General features: G+C 40.3%; 1 protein-coding gene across 1 annotated transcript in view; it reads right to left on the bottom strand.

The window, feature by feature from the left end:
- The window catches only part of LOC139213996 (piezo-type mechanosensitive ion channel component 2), a 74,172-nt gene that overhangs the window by 18,583 nt on the left and 42,009 nt on the right, over positions 1 to 13,580 (bottom strand). Inside the window, exons 17-30 of the mRNA XM_070844727.1 lie at positions 12,032 to 12,297; positions 9,398 to 9,558; positions 8,632 to 8,802; positions 8,223 to 8,345; positions 7,351 to 7,551; positions 7,051 to 7,255; positions 6,671 to 6,772; positions 6,346 to 6,511; positions 2,904 to 3,147; positions 2,532 to 2,649; positions 1,827 to 1,983; positions 1,225 to 1,314; positions 627 to 757; positions 284 to 352 (exon numbers count right to left, since the gene is read on the bottom strand). Coding sequence (XP_070700828.1) covers positions 284 to 352; positions 627 to 757; positions 1,225 to 1,314; positions 1,827 to 1,983; positions 2,532 to 2,649; positions 2,904 to 3,147; positions 6,346 to 6,511; positions 6,671 to 6,772; positions 7,051 to 7,255; positions 7,351 to 7,551; positions 8,223 to 8,345; positions 8,632 to 8,802; positions 9,398 to 9,558; positions 12,032 to 12,297 — 2,204 coding nt within the window. The remainder of the gene's footprint in view (positions 1 to 283; positions 353 to 626; positions 758 to 1,224; positions 1,315 to 1,826; positions 1,984 to 2,531; positions 2,650 to 2,903; positions 3,148 to 6,345; positions 6,512 to 6,670; positions 6,773 to 7,050; positions 7,256 to 7,350; positions 7,552 to 8,222; positions 8,346 to 8,631; positions 8,803 to 9,397; positions 9,559 to 12,031; positions 12,298 to 13,580) is intronic.

Genomic DNA, 13,580 nt, shown 5'->3' with positions numbered 1-13,580 from the left:
TATTTAAGGTAACCCTGCTCTGCACCAATACTGACACAGTTTCATAGATCATCTTGACACTGAAGTGCCTCCCCACACACAGTGTGCAGGTACATGGGAGCTACAGCTTATAATGGCCCTTAAATAGAGACAGAAAAGGACTTAAGTCTGGATGGAGTATGGCTGATTTGTGTTGGTGCCTTCAGAGCCCTGGGGCAGTATGGGAATCCTCAGCATTCTGGTCAAGGACACAAGGGCCAATCAGAGTGGAGGAAGAGATAAAAGGATTGGGGGGTCAACCTACTGGAAGCATGGTCAACCCACGGCCTCCACCACTGCTTTTTTTTGGTCTTGGCTTTCGTTCGCTGTGCTCCTAAAATTTCACAAATACAGCAATGAAACATTTCATAAGAAAATGAGTTGCTCTGCAAACTTCAAGGTATATTCTTATTGCATTGAGCTTCATTTTTAGATCAAATACTAATAAAAATGCATCATTACAAAAAATATGTTCAGAAATTAGGTTGATTAGGAACCAATGCGCTCCCACTCATCTTCCTTGAGCACTACTAGCAATCACATAACCTCAACACCAACTTTTCTAACACTGACTGCACAGAGAGAGGCCCCGGCAGCCCTTGCCATACCATCATCATCATCCTCCTCCTCCTCCTCAGGCGGGACGAGGGTCTGTCCTTCTCCCGACTGCTGCGCCATGGTCAGCATCTTCTCCTTGCCCCTCTTAAACTTTTGCTGCCTCACCTTAATGCGCTCCATCCTGATTAGATCAGAGACAATGAAGAGACACGAAGTATCGACACAGAGGAACATCACTGACGGCCGAAGAGGCTGACCATAAACATCTCCTGGCTTCATATGGAAATTAGTAAAGTAACTGTGGAGTGCTCATTAGAGCAGGTGGGTGGATATCATCAGAGCTTATGAGCAACTCCTGAGATGAGAAGCGGTGGAAAGACATTGACGAGAAGAGATAGCTTCCTGGAAACAGTAACGACAGAGCTTGCTTTTAATCCAGAACAGGTCTTAATGGCTTTATGAATCATGTTTATGTCTAATCTAGAGGAAGACTACTGCAGGATTTTTTTGTGTATTAAATGTGCTAATTTTAAAAAGGTAATTCTTGGACAAGATCTTACAAAATTTAAATTTCAAACCTTCCCCTAGTACTAAATGTTGTACACAGTATTTCACCATGTGGAGTAAGTCAAATATTTGGAGTCTCACTGTCTCTTCAGCTGCTCCACAGATTTGCGCTCCTCCTCCAGTCTGGCTCTCACCGCCTTCACGATAGTGGCCTGGAAAAGCTCCGCCCCTCTGAAACACACAGACACACATTAGTGACAAATCAAATGTTCAAAACATCCAGTGACAGTGTGCGAAGGTTTGACCCTTTACTTGTTTTTAAGGATATTTAAAACGTTAAAAACAAAACAGACTTTGAGAGTTCTTACACAGAAAATACAAAAAGCTGTGACACTGAACTCCAGAGCATATTTTAGATTCGGCTGATGTGTTTGCCAGGTTAAAGTCTCTTAATCTTTACATGTTTGCTTACTGAATTTATCTTGAAAACCTGAATCAAATGAGCCTTATAGCATTGGAGTGCTCTTGGGTCTTTATTAGTCTCATATAAATCAGATTTATTTACCTTTTTCACAGCAGACTTTTTAAACATGTCATGCCCTGCCATGATTGATACAGTAAGTAAATACTGTATAGGTTAATTAGGGGCTTTTTTCACATAACCCTCAAAGAGATGCGTCTGTGGAAGCAGCACCCCTGGGCCTCAGCTCAGCCTCAGCTCAGCCTCAGGCTCAGCTGTGTACCTGGATGCGAGGATCTGTGATGCTCTGATGTCAGCCACCACGTGGAGGAAGTAGTAGCTCATGAAGACTCGTCTCTGCAGCAGCAGGAAGGCGAAGCAGATGCTGTCCCAGATGATCCCGGCCTCGTTGCTGGGCAGATCACAGCGCTGAACAGCAGCTGGAATATACACAACACATAACATGGTCGTACACAATCCAATTTACTCAGATTCATTTAATAAAACTGAGCCATTGACATGTTCACACCGCAATAATCAATTAGCAGAATGAGACTTAATCTGCAGTGAAGTTGAATACAGAATTACATCATTGCATTGAGAGTGAGGACATCGTTATCATTATACATATAATAATAATGCATTTTACTTATAATGCACTTTACATATGAGTGTAATTGCATTCAAAGCAATTATTGTAGTAGATTGTTACCTGTATTTTCTGCTTTGTATTCACTGTAAATTAGTTGCATAGTGGATTAAGATACAGGCTGCCCTGAACTAAACTGGCCTGAAAAATAAAGTAGGGTCTAATTTCAGCTCCTTGGGAAACACACTTTTGGATACACAATCTGATGCAGCAATGTGCACATGCTAAGTATGACTAATAGTTGAAGGGATATCTCACGATCTTATAAAATGTATTTCTCCAAAATAAACAATGTAGATCATTAGATGCACAAATAGGCAAAATGTTGGGGCCACTCACAAAGGTTTTCTTGGTCATTGTTGATGTTGTAGTCCTTAATGGTGCAGGCCAGACTGAGCAACTGGATCAACCAGCACTGATTCTCAATCAGAGTGTTGATGTAGCCACAAGCCAGAATCTATGAAAAAGAAACCTTTATTAAATACCTGAATGTGATTAATAACTTTATGTATTTGATTATATCTTTAAACATCTGTTAAGATCTTTGATAACCAAGAAGTTGTGTAACATGCTGTTCCTCTATGCACATTCAAAGAGACACGTTTTAAAATCTGAATATCATATGATGCCATATGTACAGTTAAGTGGGATTTGTCAGTCATGTATTTAACCAATTGATCTTGATATACAATTTGAGATGGAACAACTCACAGACAAAATGTTTTTCATGGTGATCACAAAGATGTTGTAGGCGATCAGAAAATCCCAGTAATGGAGGATCTTTTTGATTGGCTTGAGCAACAGATCCCCACCAAAGAGCAGGAAGTAGAAGCAGGCCACCAGGTAGCCCATACAGAAGACGCTGATACGTGTGGTCCCCGTGATGAAGATGATGGTGAGCACAAACCAGAACAGGTAACTAAACATGATGACCTTCAGCATATCCAGGTAGGACCTAGAGGACAGAGAAACCAGGAAATTAACACTATGTTTCTAAAAGAATTTCTAATTCAGTATACTTACTACAGCTACAGCAATCAGTTGTCAGCTATTAAATTAATCAGCAGCTATTTAGATAAATGATTAATTAATTGGTTTAAGTCATTTGTTTGAGGGGAAAAAAAATCTGATTCCAGCTTCTTAAATATGAATATTTTCTGGTTTCTTTGAGTTGTGGACAAAACAAAATGTTTGAGGACGTCACATTGGACTTTGGGAAACACTGATCGACATTTTTATGATATTTTATAGACCAAACAACTGATCGCCTAATCAGGAAAATAATCAACAAATGAATCGACAATGAAAATAATCGTTCGTTGCAGCCTATATATTTGCAAAAGCATCTTAATTGTTTATATTTAGAGACATTTCTTCTTTAATTTACTTTGAAGTGGAGTGACAGAAAGGATTTAAGGTGGGACAAAGGGCATTAGCTGGTCTCAGTCACACGCAGCTGGAAGGAAACAGCATTGGGCCCCGTCCAGCTGAGCTGAGCTGCTAATAAGGATACATGTTTACCACATAATAAAAGTCAAAACAGCATTTCAGTTCATTCTCTTGCTGTGTGCATAATCCGCCCATCAGTCACATTTAGTGGATCACTTAGGAGTCGGGTTTCAGCCCTGGTTCATGTTCATTGATCAGACTCTTACCGGTGTCCTGACACTGTCACTCAGCACAGGCGCATGTCTGCATGTCTAACATGCTAAAAGCATGCGAATGGATCATTCATATGATGTGTGGAGTGAAAACATAGGAAGCAATGTGCATTCATTTAATGGAAAACACGGGACCACCACAACAGCTGCACTGTTTAGGAAGCAGCTCTGATGAAGTGGGTTTGGATCGGGCACAGCGTTGATGGGCCGGAATAGCTGAGTGAGTGTCCTTCTTCATCAGGGGGAGAAAATACCTTTTCCATACTTAAAAGCTATTTATTGAGTTAGAGTACAGGGCAAAAGCGTCTGAGTCGCGGAGTGACGGACAGAGTGTTTTTGTGGATTATGGATTTCTCCCCCACCCCGTATCCGTAATTCGATCCTGGAGGGAAACGATGGAATAAGTGCAGAGCTGCTGTGGCGTGGACAGACAGGCTGTACAGCTCTCTTTCTCTCTACTAGGGCTTGTTGATGGACACAGAGTGCGTTAATAAAAGACTTGTCCACTTTGCGCATCAAAACAGTGGAATGTGAAGAGCACATAATCAATGGCCACGGCCAGGTCAGGATGGTCTCGCTGTCTTTCTGACTCGCTCTCTAATTCCCTGCTTCTCGAAACCCTCTCCTCACTCTTTCTTTATGTGCGAGTCAGTACCTAGCCTGAGATCCAAATATCAGATGACAGCCAAAATTCTGAATTATGTATACTGTGGGTATTCAATAACAGCTCTCACTGAGCTACTGACATGAGCTACTGTCATCTGTCAGTTTTTTTCTACCTGTATTTATCTGGAATAAGGGATTTGCTGAGTGAGTATGTTCTGATTCAGCACCACTCCACTTAAGATTTCTACAGTTTCACAGTTAGCAGCCAAGTTCAACAACAGTTTTCAACTGAGTTGGCCTCTGAGCAGCTCGACCTGAGGGGCTGGAGTACACAGGAAGCATCTTACTCAACTGGACCGCAGTGGTTGTTGCTGGAATTGAGGAGAATAATTCTTTATTTTCAATTTTTAATCCAAATGTACCCACCTAGTCAGGACACCAGCCCTTTGTTACCGGCTTGCTTCTCTACCTTTTGGCCATCAGTGAGTTTTAAGTGAGTCTGAGACTCCTGTTGCACCTTTTCTTTCAAGTACGCATTAACAGATTTTTTGAACACTTAAAGGCTGGTAGATACAACTGTGAACACAACATTAACATATTTTCATATTTTACCTGTTGACATTGTTAGCAAACAGCTACCAAAAGAGTCCAATACAGTGTTCCCTCTCTTTTAGCTCAGTTTTTGGAAAAATATCAGACTCTTTAGCTTCTATATGCTACACTATGTTCACTAGCTGGGCCCTAATGCTTCTGACTGTTGTTTGTTTCTGGGCAGGCAGTGCACAGTGGGTTTTTAGATAAAAAATAGCTGCCTACTGCCTCCGAGGATGATGCTATGAAAGCCAAAACAGTAAAGTTGTGGGCCGCACAGTTAAACAATGAGATGAAACGTGTGATAAAACTGCATAATGCTGAGGAGAGCGGCAGATTCAGGCGATAATTCTCCCTATAACAATGTTGATTATAGCTGCTTTAAACATTTTATTTATATCCTCATGTAATTTTGACAGAACACCATTTACAAAAGTAAAATTTAACAGGGCAAAAAACATGGTAAGTTCTCCTGTTGATGATGTGAAAATTATTTGACTGGTGCTTTCAGATCACAGTGGAGCTAGAAACATTTGTGGGACTATATTACAATGATGGTTAAACTGTACAGTTAACATTCTACTTTTAAAATGTATTTGAAAAAATTTATTCCACAAAGACACAGGTTTTCATTCCTAAATCCAAATCTTACCTGATTCCTTTGGATGACTATATGATGCAAATACGAGCTGTTTTTAACAGTGCTGCTCGTCTCAAACGCATTTCTCTTTTGACTTAATTTTAGCCATTAAGCATCATCAAGCATCAATTGAGCCGGCTACTTCACTTCCTTCCCATTTATGTGTCTTGGTGTCCTGCCGGTTCAGTCGAGCTCCAATGGCAACAAAATGATGCCGACTGTTTCAAATGAATCTAATGTAAAATCTAATTTAAGTGCTGGAATACAAGTATGGGCTCCACGGGCCACATCCTCCTGCAGCGTGAACCAACATTATTACAGTTAACTACAACCAAAGTAAAAACTAAAACAAAAAGTGTGAAAAACATTTTAGTTAACTGAAATAAAAAAAGAAAACAGTTGTGTTGCAATACTAAGTCTAAACTTCTTATATCTTGCAACTGACAAATGCCAGCAGATTAAGATTAAAAAAAAACAACAAAACTAATAAAAACATTTCCAAACAATAAAAGCTGCAGTGAAATGAGTTAACCCACTCTGGAAACTAAAGCTAAACTGAATTGAAAACTAAAATTAAAATCAAAATAAAACAAAAAAATAATGCAAAACTATAATAACTCTGATGTGAATGTAGCATGATGTAAGCTGCTATAACCTGCAGTGGATGAAGTCAGGGACGGGGTTGTGGACGCTGAACGAGGCTGCGTCCAGGTCTCTGCAGATCTCCACGTTGTCTCCAGCCATGATGCGGACTGCCGCTTTGTTCTCATCATCAAAGACCTGCCTCTGGAAAGAGGCGCACAGCAGCAGCAAGAAGTCATCTAAAAAAGACGAGAGCGGAGGAAAAATCTCAATTCTGATGAACAAAATCCAATATATAAACACTAATATTAGAAACTATCACGACAATCGCCAATAAGAAGACCGCCACATATCTACAAATTAGAAAAGACATTCCGAAGCTACACTGATGCACATACAGACGAGGAAGGTTGAACTGGGAGTGGTGTGGAAATCTGGAACATAGAGCCACTTGACCACATTGGAGTCTGTAGTAGAGCTGGGAAACCTCCAGGGATAGTCTGAAACCAAAACATGCACCAATATCATCGGAGATACAACATAACCATGTCAGATCACAGAGACAGAGGAGCAACAGCTTTTATATCTACTTTTATTTCACTTATTTTTGTAGCTATGTGAAAGGATTCAAGTCCTCACTGTTCTTCTGGACCACGGCTTTTACACAGAAACGTGTGTTGGGAATGAACACATTTTGATTCTATAACACTATTTGCAGGTAATATCATCAAGTTCGATGAGGAGTAAATACAATCTGGTCCGAGTCGATTGCACAAACCTTTACAGGCTGCTGGTGGGATCCCAATGCAGACAAAGTACTGGAAGGTCAGCATGCAGGCCAGGAAGCAGCAGTATTTTGGCCAGATCTCAGCAATGGCTTTCCTCCTGCGTTTATACATGACTGCTATCAAGGCGAAGGCATGAAGCATTGCATAGAAGTCCATACGCTGCCCGATCACATTGACCACCAACAGCAAGCATGTCTGAGGGAAACACAAGGGGAAAATACAGATGAAGTGGCACAGCTGACAGTTTTCAGATAAAATCTATATTTTTTGCTCTTTTCAGCTGTCTCTACCTCAAGTCCAAACTTGTAGAAGAAGTAATTGATGAAGTATTTGATGAAGCAGACGATGCCGATGTCCAGATGCTGCCGTGTGATATCATGGAAGATAATCCGGGCAGCGGGAGGCAACAGTTTGTTCCTCAGTCTGAAGTATTCCTGATGGCGGTAGATGGTCACCTCGAATGCTAAAATAGCCAGCATCAAGAGGTTGTTCTGCACAGACACAATAGTAATAATATGAATAATATGTTTTTGGTGAAAATGCATCTGGTCCTGTTAAAGTATGTAACCATTTTAACCCCTTGCTTAAATTTCTAACTTCTGATGGTGCTTTTCTGCTTTTATATTGTAAGATTTTCCATTTTTTAGCATCATAGTGGAGGCCCTTCTGATGAAGAAAATATTGTTTTTGCTGATGTTAAAGGACCAAAAATGTCCACCACAGGACAGCGGGGTTATGTGAGGGATGATGTCCGAGCCTGGAGTGTCTTCCTGGAGTCATAACCATTTTCATTTTTTGAGGATATTAAACAAACTAGATATAATGTGTTTATTAGTGAGCTTTGGAGTTGCTGGTAGGCAGATTTTGTTGTCTTTGGGCAGAGCAAGGCTAGCTGTTTGTCCCCATCGCTCTCTTTGTGCTAAGCTAAGCTAACCAGCTGCTGGCTCCAGCTTCACACTGAATGATCAAATGTGAGCAGTATGGATGTATTTATTGTCCAATTTATTTATTAATTAATTGATCTATTTATTTATGTATTTATTTACCTTACTTTCCTTTTTATTTTGATATAATTCATATTTCTTAAATTGTTCCTCCCCAGTTATGATGGTATCCTGTTTATACTGCAAGCTCCCACTTGATGAATGGCTCCAATCCTCACCCTGAGATAGCCCAGCAGGTCATCGTCCTTCTTCAGGCCCACCCACTGTGCTGGTTCCACGGGTCCCACATACAGCAGAGACGACTTCATCTCTATCTTCTGTTCCTCGGAGTAGCTGTCTGGCTGTGAACAGAAAATATAAGTGTTGTTGGCTCTGATGAAATGCAAACTTGCTTCGAATGTTTTCACTGTGCTGTGTCCTCCCAGCTGTAATATTTACCAGGAAATAAAATCATCTAAATCTAGATGTAGTCAAGAGTGTGTTTTAAATTTGAGTGTATGTATGTGTTGTGCAATAAACACTCTATGCATGTTTTAAAGCATGTAGACATTAATTGTTAGTGTAATTAAGGACAGTATGAGTGATGTTAAGCAGCATGCAGTATAATCATGGTCTGATTCTACTCACCATCGAACAGTTCTTGGGATTTGGGTTTATAGACTTCAGCTGGTACAACATTTTGCATACAATGATGACACACGTCCACACAGTGCAAACACTGGAAGCAAGGGGCCGATACTGGCTGTAGGGCAGCGCAAAGGCCCAGGACGCCACGAACACAAAGTTGAACAAAGACACCTGTGCAAGAGACAAAACAGAAGATGAGGAGACAAAAAAATAAATAAAACAGCTCACATAAATCCATTTTCCACTGACAGTCTCCTTCTCCTCATCTCTAACCATTAGTATAAATAACTGTTTTATATTACTGAACATGTTTACACAGCACTTTATAAAAAGCCCATAATGTGAGAAGTATTAATATCCTCAGACCGGCCGGCCTGCAGTGTCCTAGACTGTCCTGGTTCATTTCAAAGTGGTTCAAGTTGGCTCAGTGTAGCAACAAACCAACTTATTAAAAAAAAGAAAAATCAGCCAAGAAAATCTGAGCATTGCCAAATGTAACTGTAGGTAATTGTGATTAATAATGATACCTCTTTTACTCCGAACTGCATGAACTGAGTGTAATGGAAGATGTAATTATTATAGTCATTTGTGTACAAAGTAATAAATGGTCTCAGGATGCCACTGAGTCCAACTACAGCTTACTAAAAACAACGAAAATCATGTCTGGTTTGCAACAGATACAATAGAGACGATTCATTGAGCGGACGTGACTACCTGCTGGGTTTAGTCACATCTCTGTCTTTCATTGCACCTCAGCCTTTCATACCTCCGTGACAGAGACCAGGACAATATAGCAAGACACGATCTTGATGATGTGGATCTCCAGCAGCCACCAGATGAACAGCTGCAGTTTGTGGAAATACTCCAGGAACTTGAGGAAGAGCACAGTCAGACGATCGACCACCAGGTGCCATTTGTTCTTCAGATCTGAGGAAGAGGAGATAAAAACCAGATACACTTAAAACACAAAAACAACAAGACTGAAGAGGTGCAAATGGAAAGTGTTTCCAGGTTGCACCTCTTAATTACAGCAGTGTGTCCTCTGTTTAAACACTTTTGTCCCTCTGCTGGCATTTTCCTAACGTGACTGGAACAAACTGATAAAATGATTCTGTCTTTACACTTCAGGAATAAGTCTGGTGATATTCTTTATTTTAGATTGTACTTCAGATATTCATAAAAAAATACACTAAAGGTTTTACCAAGCTATATCTAGAGCTTCTCCATTGATTCATCCATAGTGAAAATAATTAATTTGTGAAAAAAATAGGATTTCTTTTCCTGGTACAGTAAATTGAACACCATTATTGGGTATTCAATTTGCAAATGTCAGCTTCAGATGTCAAATCACTGAAGAATTCATTTGCAAATGATTCAATAATGGATATAATCATAATGTGAAGCCTTACAAATCATCTTCACTTCATTTTCATGTACCTACAGTACATGAAAATGAATTTGAACTAGCAAACATTTCAAAACCAGTTAAGAAGTTTTGTGTTTATCGTGTGTGTTAAAGGGTTGTATGACAATATGCATTTCAGTGAGGTAAAGTAGGGAACTTTCAATATGTATTCAGTTTTAATGCCGTTGAAAGCTGTAATTGGGGGTCAACAGCTAAACATTTTTTATAAGCATTCTGAAACTGTAAAATGTTGTGTATTTTTTTTCCCCCATATGCAGAAAATGGAAACATGCTGACAATCTATATCAACAAGCAAATTCCAAAATGTTGCTTTAATTACCCGTGAATGAAGACTTAATATTTGGTTTTATATCCTCACAAAGGATATTAAAACTCCAGCTTCAGTTCGCTTTCGGGTGTATGTTTTTCCAAATGCCACATAATCTCAGGTTTTAATAGAGGCCTCATTGTTTGGATGAGAAACTCTGTGAGAGCATATAGCTCATATAGCTTGCAGCACATTATAAACTAAGGGGCCCTGCAGGGTTGTGTTTTATCACCTATTCTATTTTCTGTATATAAACAACATTTTAATTTAAGACCAGTGTTAGTGTCTGTGTAAATATGCTAATGGTGCAGTGGTAGTTGGCTCTAGCAGGAAGATGTAATGGGTGAAAGTGAGCACTTGAGCTACGCGCCGTGTCAGAACAGAAAAGTGGAGGTAAATCTTACTGAACCCAAAAATCTGCAATACAACAGATTTTTACAGCTTCGCTTGGGATGATTAATGAGTGGCTGGTGAGAGTGCAGGCAGCAGATACTTGGACAGCAGACTGAGCGCCTCCAAGAGAGCTTTGGCCTCTAAAGATTATGTGCAACATGCAGTTTGTCTTAGAGCACTGCGACATAACAGCACACGAGCCTCAGCTATAAACACAGTGAGAAGGGTAAACATGGCCCGCAGTGTGGGGAAGCTTTAATATACTTTGGAGGACAACAACAGCCTGAGCAACACACACAAAAGCTCACATGAAGTGCTGGAGTGTTTAAATACAACTCTGCAGTGTGTTCAGCCACACAGCCCAGACAGATGAACAGTTCAAATATAACTATTATTTACAATAACATGAATTTGTTCTCTCTGGAACAATTTAGAAAAACTGGGAGAGAGAGTAACGATGGTGGCGTGATGTACATGTCAAGCTAACCATCAGGGGACCTCAATGATGCATCATGGTATCAAGAGTAATGCACATTCTTCAGAATGACATTGTGATGTTTTGATGATTATAACACAACTGGCCTGTAACATTTTATTCAAAGGTGCCCTAATTAGCGTAGTGCCACACTGGAGGGAATAGTTTGGTGTTTTTTCATTCTTGGGTGCTCAGTCGCTGCGGTCAAAAACAAGGTCAGCAAAGCAAACACACAGCAGATTCCCATTTGCAGACACAAAGTGTTGTTTTTGTTTTTCCAGACTGGTTGTGTTCACCATCTGCTTTAGGTGTTGGGCATGAGTCCATCTCAGCTGAAGTTTCTTAAGTAGAGGAACATTGTAACTTTAAATTCCACAATTTGCCGTAAATTAAAGCTTTGCACAACCATTAGAATCACAAAGTTTTCTTCTTCCTCGTATCATAGATCTGTAACATTAGAAGGTTTTAATAGATGGTCTGACTGAGTTAACGGAACAGTTGTAGTTACTGAGGTGTCTCACACTGCTGTTTGGAAAAAAAATCTCTGGAAACAAAAATTCTAATTTGTTGGGATTGTTTGGTTTGGATTTGGTTTGCTGAAGTAAATACCATTAGGTTTTGGCCCGTCGGGGATATCGTGATTAACATTTTATCAGATAAATCATCAACTGATTAATAAAGAAAATATTCAACACATTGATAATGAGAATAATAGTTCATTTAAGCCCTGATGTGATTAACTGTCTGTTCAGGGTACTGTCAGAGTTTGCGGACCTGCTGTGTCGCAGCTGCTCAGTACCTGAACTCTGCTCTGTGCTCGGCTCAGGCTCGGTCTTGGCGCTGCAGTGGTGGCTCTCCTCTGTGCTGGACAGCCGCGGGTCAGAGAAGCTCCTGGGCTTCTCTCCAGACATGTTGGACATCACCACCACCAGGGCCTGGTCGTTCTCCTTCTCCTCCGTCCCCCACTCCCCCTGCGGCTCCTGTTGCTCTCTGGGCAGCGCCGCGTCCACCGAGCTGGCGCTGAGCATGGTGAGGTCTTCCAGGCTGCCGTCTTGGTGCACCAGTCTGAAGACGTGTGAGAAGTTATCGCATACAAAGACAAATGCACTATATCTATATTTCTATACTTATGAGGACCTTTATTGACTTTCAGACCCACTTGATGTTATTCTGATGGCTTTTCTGTCTTTTTTTTACTACACTACAGTGTGGAAACGACAGATAAAATCAGAACTGGTGAAATGATTAGTGTTCCTCTACATTATTTGCATTTAACTTGGTAAATGGTAAATTTTGTATAGCACCTTTCTAGATATTTCGACTGCTCAAAGCTTTTTTACATTCATCCTCATTCACACATCATTCATTCAGGAGGAATCTGAGTTGGAGGAGATTATTCTTTCACACACTGAAGCTATGCTTCTAAGCTAACTTTAACATGTGAAAGCATGACCTTCTCCTTTATTGATGTGATTTAAAAAGCATGTCCTTGCAATAAATTAACCATGACTTTAACTTGAAACCAGAAAACAATTTCAATCTGATTTTAGTACTAAACCTGAAAACAGTAATATTAAGAAATCAGAGCAGGGGAAAAAATCTTCATATTTAAGAGATTTCCTCACAGTCTGTCCTCATAAGTATATCAATATAACACACTCATACTCATGGTCCAGGTGATTCTCAAAAGGCTCCGATGCAAATGTTTGAATGGGAATCATCAACTCTGCATCTGCTAACTGAACAGCAGAGCAGCGTTTTTCAGGCATTGTAATAGATAAGCAGTGCACATTCCTTCTGCATTCTTTAAAACAATCTTTGTTGTTTTTGTGTGTGTGTGTTGGAGGCATTTTCTTCTTGCAGCAGATAAATGGTAGCAGCTAAGGGGACGCATTAACCCTTTAAATTCCTCTCAGGCAATGGGAGCGGGGTCATAGGTCGGGTTTGGCTTGCATGAACCGCGCACATATCAAGGCAAGCATTTCCTTATCCAGTGGTCACACTTACTTGCTCTGTTGGGTGGGAATTTTTTGCTTGATGCTGCTCAAAACAATGAAGTTGAACAGAAGTCAAGATGAACAGTGAGGAGAGAAACCAACAAAAGCAGGCTGAAACTGACACTTGAAATCATTTAAATATATCCACATAGTTTTATGAAATGCATGAAAACTGGCCAAAGGGATCCTGTGGTTTGGGATAGGCGAGCTTTTTCAGGAAGGGGGTCATTTTTGGAGGTTCACTGCAGAAAAGGGGGGTGTGGATCATTTGGCAAGACACTGGAGGGGAAGAACAGTTCTTTCAGATTCAAACATGCTTGTTTGACAGTTTGTGAAGCCATTAGAGAGAAG

The sequence above is a fragment of the Pempheris klunzingeri genome, chromosome 15 (genome assembly GCF_042242105.1).
Source record: "Pempheris klunzingeri isolate RE-2024b chromosome 15, fPemKlu1.hap1, whole genome shotgun sequence".
In the NCBI taxonomy this organism is placed as follows: domain Eukaryota; kingdom Metazoa; phylum Chordata; class Actinopteri; order Acropomatiformes; family Pempheridae; genus Pempheris; species Pempheris klunzingeri.
The sequence above is the reverse complement of the archived record's forward strand: the minus strand, read 5'-3'. Positions and strand labels throughout refer to the sequence as shown.